This window comes from Ciconia boyciana, chromosome 11 (assembly GCF_034638445.1).
Source record: "Ciconia boyciana chromosome 11, ASM3463844v1, whole genome shotgun sequence".
Lineage (NCBI taxonomy): Eukaryota > Metazoa > Chordata > Aves > Ciconiiformes > Ciconiidae > Ciconia > Ciconia boyciana.
In genome coordinates, this window is record NC_132944.1 from 20,408,705 (window position 1) to 20,421,859 (window position 13,155).

Here is a 13,155-nt window from a genome sequence, read left to right on the forward strand (position 1 = left end):
ATGGTCAGTTTGTCACTGGGTATCGTTCTTTGTATGGATGCATCTGACATAAAGCTAATTGGTAGCAGCTTGGTTTCCGCAGAGCTTGTGTTTTTCCTTTGCTTGTGTCTTCTCCACAGTAGTGGGGCAGACTCTGTAGTGAAACCCATCCTTTGGATTAAAGCATAGCCCTCGGTTTTTATAGTCCTTCAGCAGATTTGTGATTATAATAAATGTCTGGCAGGTGCCTGGCTTAGTCATGCCTTCACAAAGATTGTTGCCCAGGACTGCGATAGATCTCGCTAGTCAGGTTTGTAGGGATAGTGCTGTTTGCGTCAAAAACTGAATGAGGAAAGCATTGTTGCTAGCAGGAGCCTGAGAAGCAAAATAAGAGAATTTTAATTTATTTTCTTAGGCAAAAGATCAATAGGAGGGGAAAAGAGGTTGCCTGACACAGAAACTTTCCCTGGGATCTTGGGGTAGGAGAAGATCTTGGGGTAGGAGAAGAAGGGGGAATTTCATTGGACTGTGAAGTTCGTCAACTGAGCAAAAACTAACAGAATGTAGATCTATGAAAAACTTCTAGAGCAGCATCAGCCCTACGTGCTGTGGTTAAGGCTGTGCTGTCAAGTGAAATAATAGAATTGTTCTTCCTTCTCCTTATCCACTTGTTCTTGGCTGTGCTTTTTCTTCTCCTTCCTGGCAGGTGGGTTGGAACGAAACACCAGCCTCCTGCTGCTCTGCAGAGGAAGAAAAGGATGTGCATCAGTGCTGTGTTGGAGCAGCGAGTCAGAACCACGCAGCTAACGCGGCTTCGTGCTGCCAGGGGCCGTGGCCCCTTGCTGTCTGTTTTCTAGGCAGGTTTCAGTGTGTCTATTGTGTTTTTTCTATTAGAGAATGAGTGTGAAGCACCTGAAGGCCATGCGTGTGCTCGTGCTTCTACAACGTACTATTGCACCTGCAAGTGGTTTCTGAGTAAAGCCTTATTTGTACCATCTCAAGAGGAAGGGAAGCTGGAAATCTGAAGAAATATCTGGGGGAGCCTGCAGAACCCTCTTATCTTGAGTATCTCTTATCTTATGCTCAAGTCACCGGCTTGGTGTGTGACTGAGAACTGGGATGTCCTCGCTGTGGTGTTGACCTGTGAAACATGCAGCAGGAGCCATGGCCTGAAGCTCCGCACCGTGCCTCCTGAGAGGACAAAGCTCAGTTCAGCATAATGCGGACCACGCCAAAAAAGGTATGGTTTGATGGTATGGCTGAGCTCATCTAGGGCCTTGCTGCCGTTGTCGGGAGTGTCTTGCTGCTGCCCCATTTCTCATGTGCTGATTTTCATGCTTTTTTTTTTAATATTGCCAAGTTAATGAGTTGAAATGAACTTACTGAGAAAATAAATAAAGAAAAATAATAAAAATAAAAATTATAAATAAATAAATAAATGTGTTTTTTTTAAAAAAAGAAAATAATAAAAAGAAAATAAAAGACAGGAGGACGATGGAAGGACACAGAGCTGGAATAACTGGCAGTATAACTGACTTCCCAGCAGTTGCTTAAGTTACACCAGCCCTGTAAATTGGGCTACACCTGACTATGGGTGCATCCCCACCCAGCCATGGAGGCCCCTGGTAACACTCTTCCCCTTAAATGCTTGACGTCCTAGTACCCCCAGCTTCCCTGGAGTGGGCTGTTGGGGCGAGGTGTTCCTATGGATGACTGCACTTACCTTTTTTTTCACAGTCGCCTGCGACCTTTCCAGGGCCCTTTGCAATCTTTCCTCCTGCTGCTGCTTCTGTTGTCTCAGCTTTTCCTCTCTGAGCCTTTTGAAGGGAGCAAATAAAGGATGGGTTAAATGGGGTGTGCAGCTACACCGAATATGCTTTTGACACACAGCATCAACATCTAACGTTACATCTTACATCACATCTTACATCTAACAGTGTAAGACCACCGGAGCACAGGGGTTTGGGTACAGCCGATGCTGGAGTTTGTTGCTGTGAAGGTGGTAGGAGGGAAATGCTGCAGTTGATCCTGCTCTTTCTGGAGTGAGGGGTGGAAAAAGCATGTCAGGCTTTGCAAATGGGGATGTCAGACGGTCGTTCTCTGTCACAGACATGCTCTGTGCCACCTTCAGCAGGTGGCTTATGCTCTACAGTTGACCAGGATGCTCACCAGCTTTGTGGGTGAACGATGCTTATCGTGTCTTAAGTTCTCACCAGTACAGATGTGAGTGGGAGGGTTTCACGTCCGTGGAGCTACGCTTTGCCTGAATGGGCACAGTGGAGGCTGGTACCGTTCGCTGGCTCCAATTCCCCATGGAAATGAAGCACTGGAACAGAAATGGGTTCAAGCTATGGAACGCTGCGGTGGAGAGGAAATGAATTCCTAACCTTGTGATCTTCAGGAAGATTTTAAATGCTCTTTGAAGGTTGGTTTTTTGTTGGTTGGTTGGTTTTGCTTTTTATTTGGGGGGGTCTGATTCCTTCCTGAATTCTTCTCCTCCATCCCCAGAGTAGAATAAATGCGTGTCTTATTTCTTTTGTAAGACAAGAGTGCAAAACCATTCACAGAACATCAGGAAGAAGCATCACACCCTTTCTACTACAAAGGTGAAGAAAGATGCAGAGAAAGAGAGTAAGTAGGAGGGAAACGTCACTGTTCTGGCTTTAAATCCTCAGGCTATTTTTTTTTTTCTCTGCTGGATCTGATTCACCTGAGGACGGCCAGATACAATCAGCTGTCCAGTTGCATCTTTGCTATCTGTGAGGGGAAATTGCATGTGTGTAACTGAGCCAAAAGGAATGTGTCTCATCTCAGAACCCAAATTTATTGTGTTAATTGGCTACTATTTAATTTAATAATACAAGTTAAACTTAAGAGTTTTGTAGAAGAAACATTTGAAAGCTGGCATTGCTGACAAATGCCCTTATGTACCTACTGAAGCCTGACAAAATATCAGGGCATGTCAGGCTTTGAGTGTGTTAAATAACCACAGAGGAGTAATTTTCTATTTAATCAGTTTTACTGCAAATGGTCTTCTTAAAATGATGATTCTCATAATTGAATCTGGGTTGGGGGTTGTTTTGGTTTGTTTGTTGGGTTTTTATTTTATTCTTCCAGATTTTGCCCTTTTCTAATGTAGCTTCCAGGTCTTTTCTGGAAGAAAAGACACTCCCACAGCAGCAGCTGTGGGCTGCTGCTCGCCGATCGGGAGATGCAAGTACTATGAATGTGAAACCCTTACAGAAGTAAGCTGGGATGGACTGGTCACATGGGCTTTCAGATTGCTGCTACAGTTTCCTGGGCTGATCTGACAAATTTGGCTCTTTCAGTGGCTTTGCTTTTGGCTGTCAACATTTAAAAATAGAGGCCCCATTTCCATACAAGGGTCTTGTCTTACCTTATCCTCCGTTCCTTTTTTTTGGCTTTCTCAGCCTGTTCTATCTTTGCTGGTGGGATTCTCTCCAGGTTGTCCAGTAAATCATTGAGCTGTTTTTCTATCACCATTAGCATCTGTACTGTCTGCAGGTTTGCCTCGTTTTCTCCGGTGCAGTGGCAATAGACTTCCAGCACCTTCTTGTTCAGACTTGTGAGCATTTTGTCCTAGAGACGAGAGGAGATACAGTGAGAGGCATGGCTGGGTTCTGCCCAGTAGAACCACAACATCCCTCCAAAAGCAAAGGAAATCAGTACACTTTAATTCCCTCAACAAGACTCAACTGCTTGTTTCCTGGTTTGCTTAGTGCTAGTGTCTGGGATAGATGGCTGTATCGAGCCATTCTTCTCTTGGTCTCATCTTCCCAGCTTTGCTGTGCCCTGGGACAGGTTGCAGCTGCCCGGTGGCCTCGCCAAGCCCTACTCCCACCCTATAGCAGCTGCGTGGAGCAGACACGTTTGCCCCAGCTTGCTGCCTCAGTGGTGCCCCAGACCTGCCCTTGCTGTAGCTCCATTGCTGAGAAACAGTGCTGATCCCTCCCCGGTGCAAGCCGCTGTCTGCTTTTTTCCCAGGATGGATATGGCTGGTGGAGAGGAACCATTTCTGCGCACACTAACCCCCCTTGCCTTGACCTTGGGATGTACCTCGTCATCAGCTTTGTGTTCTCCTGAGGAAAAGAGGTGAACTTTGAGCTTCAGATCTGCTACTTTCTCTTCTTCCTTGGCAATGGAGGATTTGAGGGTGACTACCTGCTGTTTCAGCTCTGCTAACTTCTTCTCCCTAGGCCAGGAGAGAAAGGAGGTATTTGGAAAGGGCATCTCTGAAACACATGACTCCTCTGTTGCTTTCCAGCCTGGGACCATCCCTCCTGCTGCCGGCAGATGGAGGTAACACTTCGTGCCATTTCTGGGGAGCTTGCACCCACAGCTCTGAGAGCAGAGAGAATTGTGATTTTTCTGGAATAAGTTACTGCGCTGGTGTGGGGGAGGGAGAAGTAGCATAGCTAAACGTTCAAGATTTTTTAATAAGTCAGTGGGGGAAGTAGATTAACCTGTACAAACTTTCACAAGGGGATAAGCTACGCTTTAAATGGGAATATGTGTGCCTACCTGCCATTGAAATACTAGATTGCAATTACACTTGGGTTCCCTGCTGGCTTCCTCTAGGAAGGATTTGCATTGAGTCAGAATAGGTGCTGGTCTGAATCACTCCAGGACATGCCTTGTTTCTTCTTTTGATCTTTCTTTATGAGAATTACGTGATACTTCTGGCTTATGTCCACTCCAGGATGCTAAACGCATCAGTTCCCCAGCCTGTGCCTTGAGGACTAAGGAACTGGTCCCAGGCTCAAGTCCTGTCTCCTAAGTGACACAGATGGGACGCTTTCCTAGCAGCTCACGAGATGGTGAGTTGGGTGGCCTGCAGCTGGGCTCTAACGTATGAGAAAGAGACTCTTTGTCGTGTGCTGCGTGAACAGCAGTACGTGTGGTCTGCGGCATGCAGCCTGATGGCGAGGTGCTAGTGGGGGGAAGAGGGGGTCACTTATGTTTGAAAGCTGGGGCACAGGGACCCCTTCCCACCACTGGCAGGATCGCACTTACATGCTTTCATATGTAGTGATGAAAGTGTGTTGGACCTTGTCCAAACTTTCCTCAGTCTCCTGGGAATTCTGGATGAAGGCCAAGTTCTCTTCCTCCATCTCCGTGAAAATAGACAGCAGTTGTTGGGGATCAGTAAAATACAACTCAGGCTCCTGGAGTGGAAAACACATGTGATGAGTTTTTGTCCTCCTCTAGCTTCTTTTCCATTGAACTACATGGAGGTTGGTCTGCACCAGCCCTGGCTGTTCAAATGCTCTCCCATGTAGAGAGGTCCATGACTGTCCACGTAGAGATGTCTCCCACCTCCCTGCCATGTGTGTAGTTTTATGCTGCCTCAGTAGCTCACCCCCACAACAAGTTGCACTTTGGGGAGTAAAAAGTGGTGCAAACATCTGTGAGTGGGAAAACTTCTATTTCAGACATAAAACAGTAACTTCACTAATTTCAAAATCTCCCATTATATGATGTCATATCTTGTTGGGCGATGGCAGGTTTTGAGATGATGGTAGGTTTTCGGAAAGTGGAGGAGGAAAGTTAAACCAAGGTATTTATAATACGTGTTGCTAAAACATGAACGTTTATGAATGTGTAAACGTACATTTATAATTAGTGGCTACAGTAACTCCTCAATACCATAATGAATGGTTAGAAGGTGAGAGAAATTAGTAACAGCAATAAATGAGACAGGACAAACAGAAAGTGTAAATATTTCAACATGAGACTTCTGACCTCATCTTCGTCTGAGCAGGTTTCGCTTTCTGCATCCTCCAATGAACTTCTGAAAAAGCATTTTGTGTATCAGGCCCTTAGAGAAATGATAACTCAAAGGAGACCTTGTTAGTGAATTAGGAACACTGTTGTTTGCTGTCACTGTTTGCTCCTGAGCAGCCCTTTGCACGTTCACACGTTTGGCCCCCCGGGGCTGTGGGCTATTCGGGGGTCAGGAGGAGCAAGGGGTCACACAAACATGCAGCGTGGGAGCTGCGTCTGTCCACAAGCAAGCTTCCTTTTGAGCTGCTCCAGGCTCTGCTGGCCAGCAGGGTCGGGACGTGACGCGTGAGCCTGAACTGAGCCTGTTGATCCAAATGCCTTTAAGCTCGATGGGAGGCTCTGGCTCTTGGGCAATGAGAAGGCAGGGGTAAGAGCCTTATTAAAAAGGCTCAGGCAGCAGCACAGCAAGCGTAGAGAAAGCCTTGTGCTCCGTGTGGGATGTGGTACTGCTCCTAAACAACATGGTGTAGCCACCATGGGAGTCTGCAGATTTTACCTGCCCTGGGAGGTTGTTGAGTGCTTCTTCCTCTGGACAGCCTACTACCATTAACCAGCAGTGCGGCCTCTTTCTTCCCTGCTCAGCCCCAGGGACAAGCCAGCGCAAGAGCTGGAAGAGCATGGCAAGAGGTGCCTGACTGATGTTGGCAGCAGAGCCTGCTCATCACCTTCACTTGCATCCGTCACCCTGTGCCATGGAGGGGTGAAAAACCTCCACCTGCATCATCTTAGTGGCAGCCCCACTTGTGTCTGCATCGTTCCTGCCATGTGGCAGCAGCCCAGTAATTGTAGTGGCTTCATGAGGGTGGCACATGGCAGCCCTGCTTGGGAGAACCTGGTGCCTGCAACACTCTGAGTGGAGGCAGAGGAAATGGCCCTGCAAGCAATGACTTACTTCAAACTCTATCGATAGCCAGGTTTTTTGGCCTTAGGAGCTCGCCAGCTACTCACGCTTTGCTTTTCCAGGCAATTACTTTCTTTGCCTCAAGAAGCTGGAGCTGGGCACGCTTGTCTCATACTCCCGCTTGCCCCTCCTCTTCTCACGCTGGCCCTGCCTACATTACAGCAGTGTTAGCTCTGCCTGCATCCCAGCGTAGACTCTCTGAAGGCTCTTACTGAAAGCAGACAGTCAATGCAGTGTGGGCTACAGTGACCTTGGACCTTCGTGAACGGCAAAACAACAGGCAGCTATTTGCATGGTGGCTGTGACCAACAGTGGGAACCAGTATCTCAGCCACAAATAGCCCACAGAGAAGCTTTGCTCCAGGACGAATGCCCAAGGTCTATGATTCCTCCTGGGGTTACCTCAAGGCCCAAATTCTTTGGGCAAGGCTCTCAGCAGAGGGTTTGAGGATGGAGCTCTGTTGGAGTAGGAACATAGGTACTGACTTGCACACCTGATGGCTTTCTACTGGTATTTTGATTTTTTCCGATAAGACCCAGATCTCAGTATGCTCGCAGCGAAGGTGAGGAGTAGGTTTCCTCTACTCTGACTCCCAGGCAGTTGAGTGCTCTCTACAGTATTTAAGTCTGTAGTTCGCATTGTCTTGTACTTACAGTTTTCTAGTTGATAGAGGCTTCAGGAAATTCTTGAGCTGTGGCCTGATCTCATGTAATGACCCAAAATCCAAACTTTTTGAAGACAGCAGGGAACTTGGCCCATCTATATAACTGGTGCCGTAGGGTCTGGCAGCGTTTGTCCCGGCTGTCTGACCCTGTCCTGGAGACAAGAAGAGATGTGCACTTAGAGCATGGGGCTGTCCCAGTGAGGAGCGGGCAGCTCTTCCCTGGCACTCACCCTGCTCTGCGGTGGTGGGAGGCGAGGCACTTTCTTCATTAGCTTTGGATGCCGTTTTCAAATCCTTTTCCTTCGTGTGCTTTTTTCCATGTTCCTCCTGCCACTCTTTTGGAGATAGTTGATAGAGGAAGTCCCTGTACATCTTGTACTCCTGCAGAGTATTCTTGAATCTGGATATATCACTGGGTTGAGAGAAGTGGATAAAGTTTGTTAGCCGGGAGGAAAGCCCCTGTTTGAAGAGGTTCTTTCTAACTCTTGATATTCAGCTTCACCCAGAGAAGGCACAAGAGGGCACATGTCTTCATGGACATGCAAAGACAAATGGGAACCTGCCCTGCGTGCTCTCTGTGGTTCCTCATGTGGAAGCTGTCTGGTCACATCTCTGTGGCCAGACCCTTGCTATGGCACTGGGCTTCCTAATTTGGGAATTTTTACTTCAAAATGAATGAGAAATCTTGCCAGCTCAACTCATAATGGGAATTATAATTTATTTTTTTCATCTTTCCCCAGGTCACCATTAAAATGCATTACTTAGTTTTGAATGGTTTTTAATCTGAGACTAGGCATTTAATTTTGGTTTTGGAATATTTATACTTTTTAAAAATATCATTAAAAATTAGTTGAGTTGTTTTAGAAACAAAGCCAGCATCTGGAAAACAAAAGCTGAAACGTTTTGACTCTTAAAATCGAACATTTTTAGAAATCTTTTTCCCCGATTCCCTTTTTCCCCGCGGGCTGGGAGGGTATAGTGCTGTAGGGGCTGTTAAAGGCTAGGCAGGAGTAGCGTGCAACCGTTACCTTTGGAGGTTCTCTATTTGGGAAGTGATTGCCTGGATCTCCGTTATTTTCTTTGTCTTAGCTGCGCTTTCTTTTTCGGCACTAGGGAAGAATGCATAAACATAAGCCATAAAACAATTTAACAGTAAGTGAATTGAGGTGCATATAAAACAGAGAAAAAGATGTGGGGGGAGGCTAGAAATCTCTCATATAGATGTATCCCAGGCGATGCTTGGCTCCTGCCTGAAGGCCCTGCTTGTCTTGGCAAAGAGAGCATGGGGTCCCAGCGACGCTTCCAGGTTAAGGCCTCCCTCATCTGGCTGCTGCTGAGCATCAACCGCTGCTCTGCCCTTGTGATACCTGTAACGGGCCAAAGCGCTCAACTTGCTTCACCAAGGGGGGACTGTCCCTGCTGTGAGGGGTTGGGCAGAAGCATCTCCCTCTCGCAAAGGTGTTGTGAGAAGAATGGAAGCGGTGGGGTCAACCGCAGGTTCCTTGCTGCAGCCAAATCAAGGGCTTATGCAATGAGGGGAGTCCCCAGCTGTTGTTCTCCTTCCTCTCTTCCATTGAATGTGTGGGGAGAAAGTGCCACCAGGACTGTAACTCTGGGCAAACTTGGACATAGAGCATTTGCTAGCCAAAACCCTGCAGGGAGGTCAAGCAAAAGGCCTCCTGTGTCCAGCACAAAAAGAGCACATGGGTGGTTCGCGCAACTTCCATTACATTTTCAGGGCTTGAACAGAGTTTTTATGGTTCTCCTTCAAGAACTCATCAAACATGGCAGCATCCTTCTCCAGGTAGTATTCCGCCTTTTCCAGTTTTCTTTCCTCATTCTTTGCTATGTTCTCCATCCTTTGAATCTCATCTCGCTTTACTGCCATGGCATACTGAAATGAACCCAGAAGGCAACACAGTCACATCGGTTGGTTGATTTGGAAGGTATGTTGGTTTAGCTTTGTTCTCGGTTACCTTATTACCTTATAGTTTTTGGCGGAGAGGGTAAGGATTTCAAACCAAGGTATGTGTCTTACTGCAAACTAGGTACGTAGAGATAGAGGCCAGTAGAAATTTCAGAGGTAACATAGCAAATAAGCAGTGAAATTTAAGACAGCATCCAGAAGCCCCAGCGCTGCATTAACTCCTGGCTGACAAAGATTGATTCGGTTGTGTTACAGCACAATAATAGAGGTGGATAATGGGGATGTTCCAGCATGGCTCCCTTATTTTGAGTTCAGAATGGCTGCCAGCTATAATTTATATATAGGACAGCAGGAGCCAAAAGGTCAGTATATCTGTGCATCTCACAAATGCAATAGTTGCATGGCTGCTACTGGATGGTGTGAATGACCTATGTTCCTTTCTTTCTTGGTTGGGGATTGCTGGGCTATAGATTATCAGTGTCTTTAACACAGGACTTGGACAGTCAGTTCATGAGGTCTGATGTGTGCCTCCTTGGTACAATCTCTAGGCAATGGATCTCAGGGGAAAAAAAACAAAACAAGGCAACACAGGGAAGAATAATTAAATGAACAGAAAGTAACATTCTTAAAGCCAAGTACCTCAAGTAAAAATATCTCTCTTCTGTCATTTATGTAGTCACGGAAGGTCTCCTTTTCTAATGGGTAATCTGAAATGAGGATATAAAGTTGATCAGACTAGAGGGGGAAATATGGCCAAGGCAAAACACAGTGAATATGGAGGCTGCGTGAGCAAGGATGTGGTTGGCGTTGGAGCCAGCAATACTGATTATTTTATTTCAGGTTTGACCTTGTTTAGGATCAGTTTCATATGGGCTTTTGTGGAGTAAAACCAGGTAGAACGGAGTGGTGACTCTGGTCCTTATAAAGGTCAATGTCCTCTAGATATTAATGGCAAAGCTACTCCTCACATCAGAGGCAGAAAATTTAGGCCGACATCCACCAAAATCCAACTTTAGGTCAGCTTAGTAGAAATGTCTGCATGACACAAGGTCCTGCAAACTCTCAACTGACTGCCAGCTGATTCCCAGAGCTCACAGCTACTGCAGAGGCCATAGGGGATGGTGGAATCCAGACTGCTGCAGTGGGGGTGATACATGCTCCGTAGGTAAATGCATGAGATGGAGACGGCCCAGCCGCACAGAGGTTGGCAAGATGCAGCATATAACTATTGTGTCTGCAAGAGCTCACCGAAGTCAGCTAGAGCTAACTGCTACTCTTTGGTTTTCACTTCAGGCTGTTACCCAGCTGAGCAGCACCACTACAAGGACAGTAACTGTTCCTTACCTTTTTTAATGGCTATCTTCCAGGAAAGACTCTCCTGAAGGGTTTTCAGTCTCCCTTCATTTGTTGCCTGTTTTCTGCCTTCCTCTTCTTCCTCCTTTTGCAGAGCTTTCCTGAACCCTTTTTGCTTTGCTTTTATTTTAGTGGAGTAAGTCATTTTCTCATGGATTTTCATGGTCTTCATCCTTTCACGTTCCTATGAGGAGAAGTCAGTTATGTGGACAGATTGATTATGTGCTTTGTTTGCTGTGGTTTTTAAAGACATGAGTGGTTATTCACAGTTTAGAAATTTGCAGGCTACTGATATCCTGCTGATGCATGTTTGCCTGGTTTATCTGACTAATCCCAATGACATTCTCTCTTGAGGCAACTGAAACATTTCATTTCTTAGCATTTGTTCTCATTAGTTTGTTGATTTGTATTCTGCATCTAGCCACCAGCTGTGCCAGTTTGTACCTACTCAGTGTCCTCATTTTTCCTTCCTGGATTATTCCTGGGAGAGAATGGAAATTTTCAGAGATTCATCCTTCAAGTTCCCTAGTAAAAGGGAACAACAGGACAGCCCAGGCTCAATACCGACTCAGTCCAGCTTTCACAAGGGCATGTAAACTCTCAAGTTCAGATTGAGAGGACCTATTCAAACCCACTCCAGAGGTTTCTGGAGGGTAAAAGATTGTTCATGCTCAGTGCTTTCACATGGGCTGAAGTGTAATTCATTGCTCTTTGCGCAGTTTGGGCATGGGTTAGGCTGAGGACGTCACTCGGCAGACATCCTTAGTGCACTTCATCCTAAGCCCTTCCCCATACTTATATAGGGACCTTCAACCCAAGCTAAAAGCAGGCTATCAGTCATCAATGTGAGGTGAGGAGGCTTGCTTAAGCTTGTTTGGAGCCCTCCCTTTGTGATTCAGAAACAAAGACATCTTGCTTCCACACTACTGCCTGGCTTCTGCAACCATGTGCAACAGTCGGACCTCTCGGAGATGCGACAACCTCTCCATGACTTCCCACCCTCTTTGGATCGCATGCCCTAAGGAAAGTCCACTACAGAAATAAGGAAGAAAGAGACAATCCTGAGACCCAGCTCTCTGGTCTGGTGGGTTGCAATTCCCTGTCTTATGGGGAGAAACCTAAGGCATGAAACCCACATCATCCTTCTTCCTAGGCATTCATTTCGTTGGCAGTTCAGAAGAAGGTCACATCAGGCATTGGAATACAGCTTCCTAGGCAGAAAGCCAAGCCTGTTGAATGGAAAGCAAAAGATCGTGCACCAAAGCTTTATGTAGAAATCAACGCTAACAGCACTGGCAGGTATCTTCTCCAGGAACAGGAATGAGTGGTAAATCTGCCTGAAGTAAGTAAACAAAGTGACAATACCCAGATTTTGTACTAGCAACCAGCAAGCCTGTGCTCAGATCTGCTCTTGGTAAAGTTAATCTCTCATCATGGATTTCAGTGGACTTGAAGCTAATCTGGGAGCTGAATAATAGCTGAATTTGGCAGCTATTATTTCTGTCATGCACCAAATTTTGGTATTATATTGGTTGGTAGCCTGCCCTAGTGAACTGCTTGTATATACCTTGGCCTAAAGCATGTATACATACCGCCTTAGCCTTTTTTCTTTCCTTGTCCCTTATTGAGAAAATATCGATATCGGGAGGAATTGTAAATGGATTTTTCACTGGGTTTTCTTCATCCTCTTCTGGGCTTTCTGCAAAAAATGGATGAGGATGTAGAAGACGTGAGGCAGAATATCAGGACCCAGTGCAAAGGGACTCTGCTACATGGTGCCTGAAGGGTGGGCAGCTGTGCTCACAGCTGCAGATGTCTAACGATGCTGAACCAAGAGTGGGGAGCTGGGTAGGGCTTATAAGAAGCCAGTGATATAAGACATCTCTATGGTTTATGTCACTTGACCGTACCTGCTGATCAGCTCAGGATTTCAGCCAGGAATTTGGTAAGTCTGGAGCTATTTTACCTGTCTCATCTGATCATGGGCAGAAGAGTCTGAATACAGGCCTCTCCTTTGACCTAACAACGAAAAGCTGCCAGAGCACTGTGACCTTACCTGACAGCACAAGCTGGGTTTCCATCCCAGGTTCGGAAGAGAGACTTTTAGATGTTAACTCTGTATGAGGAGATGGCATCTTTGACCCTGGCCCAAGGAAAACCATAAACAAATCAATCAACTGGGACCTGCCAGTAACTGGCACAGTATGTTTTACAGCAATGATGGGCCCTGGGGGCTTTCTGGACCTTAACCACTGAGGCTTTTGTGTCTGTAGGAATTAACAAAAAGCTTCAGTAAACTGGAAAATATTTGTGTTCTGACCCCAAAATGGAGATGTTCATCCCGGAATTATGTGAAAGCTGTGTAAAACACAGTCCTCCTTACACACACACTGATGGGAAAGCAAAGACAAAACAGTTGGGAGATAACAAGCAACTCAAGTCCCTTGCCTCTTCTTCCACCCACATCTCCAGTTCTGATCCACACCCATACTTTTTCATCCTTCCATCGTTGGTTCACAAGCAACA

At 46.2% G+C, this 13,155-nt stretch overlaps 1 protein-coding gene across 1 annotated transcript; it reads right to left on the reverse strand.

The window, feature by feature from the left end:
* Positions 1–10,801, reverse strand: CFAP100 (cilia and flagella associated protein 100). Its single transcript, XM_072876428.1, has 12 exons — positions 10,621–10,801; positions 9,916–9,983; positions 9,080–9,243; positions 8,378–8,458; positions 7,580–7,761; positions 7,339–7,501; positions 5,743–5,791; positions 5,014–5,165; positions 4,057–4,192; positions 3,377–3,579; positions 1,703–1,796; positions 1–719 (listed from the first exon to the last, which is right to left on the reverse strand). Exons 1-12 carry the CDS (start codon positions 10,799–10,801, stop codon positions 606–608), a joined length of 1,587 nt encoding a protein of 528 aa, XP_072732529.1. The 3' UTR covers positions 1–605.
* Between the last annotated feature and the right edge of the window lie 2,354 nt (positions 10,802–13,155).

What these genes read in the sequence shown, in the direction of transcription:
- CFAP100 (XM_072876428.1), bottom strand. Translation starts at nt 10,801, where the DNA reads ATGAAGACCATGAAAATCCATGAGAAAATGACTTACTCCACTAAAATA. An exon ending in CAAATAGAGAACCTCCAAAG is followed by an intron (nt 7,762 to 8,377) that starts GTAACGGTTGCA and finishes CTCTCAACCCAG; the next exon opens with TGATATATCCAGATTCAAGA. An exon ending in CCTCTATCAACTAGAAAACT is followed by an intron (nt 5,792 to 7,338) that starts GTAAGTACAAGA and finishes ATGCTTTTTCAG; the next exon opens with AAGTTCATTGGAGGATGCAG.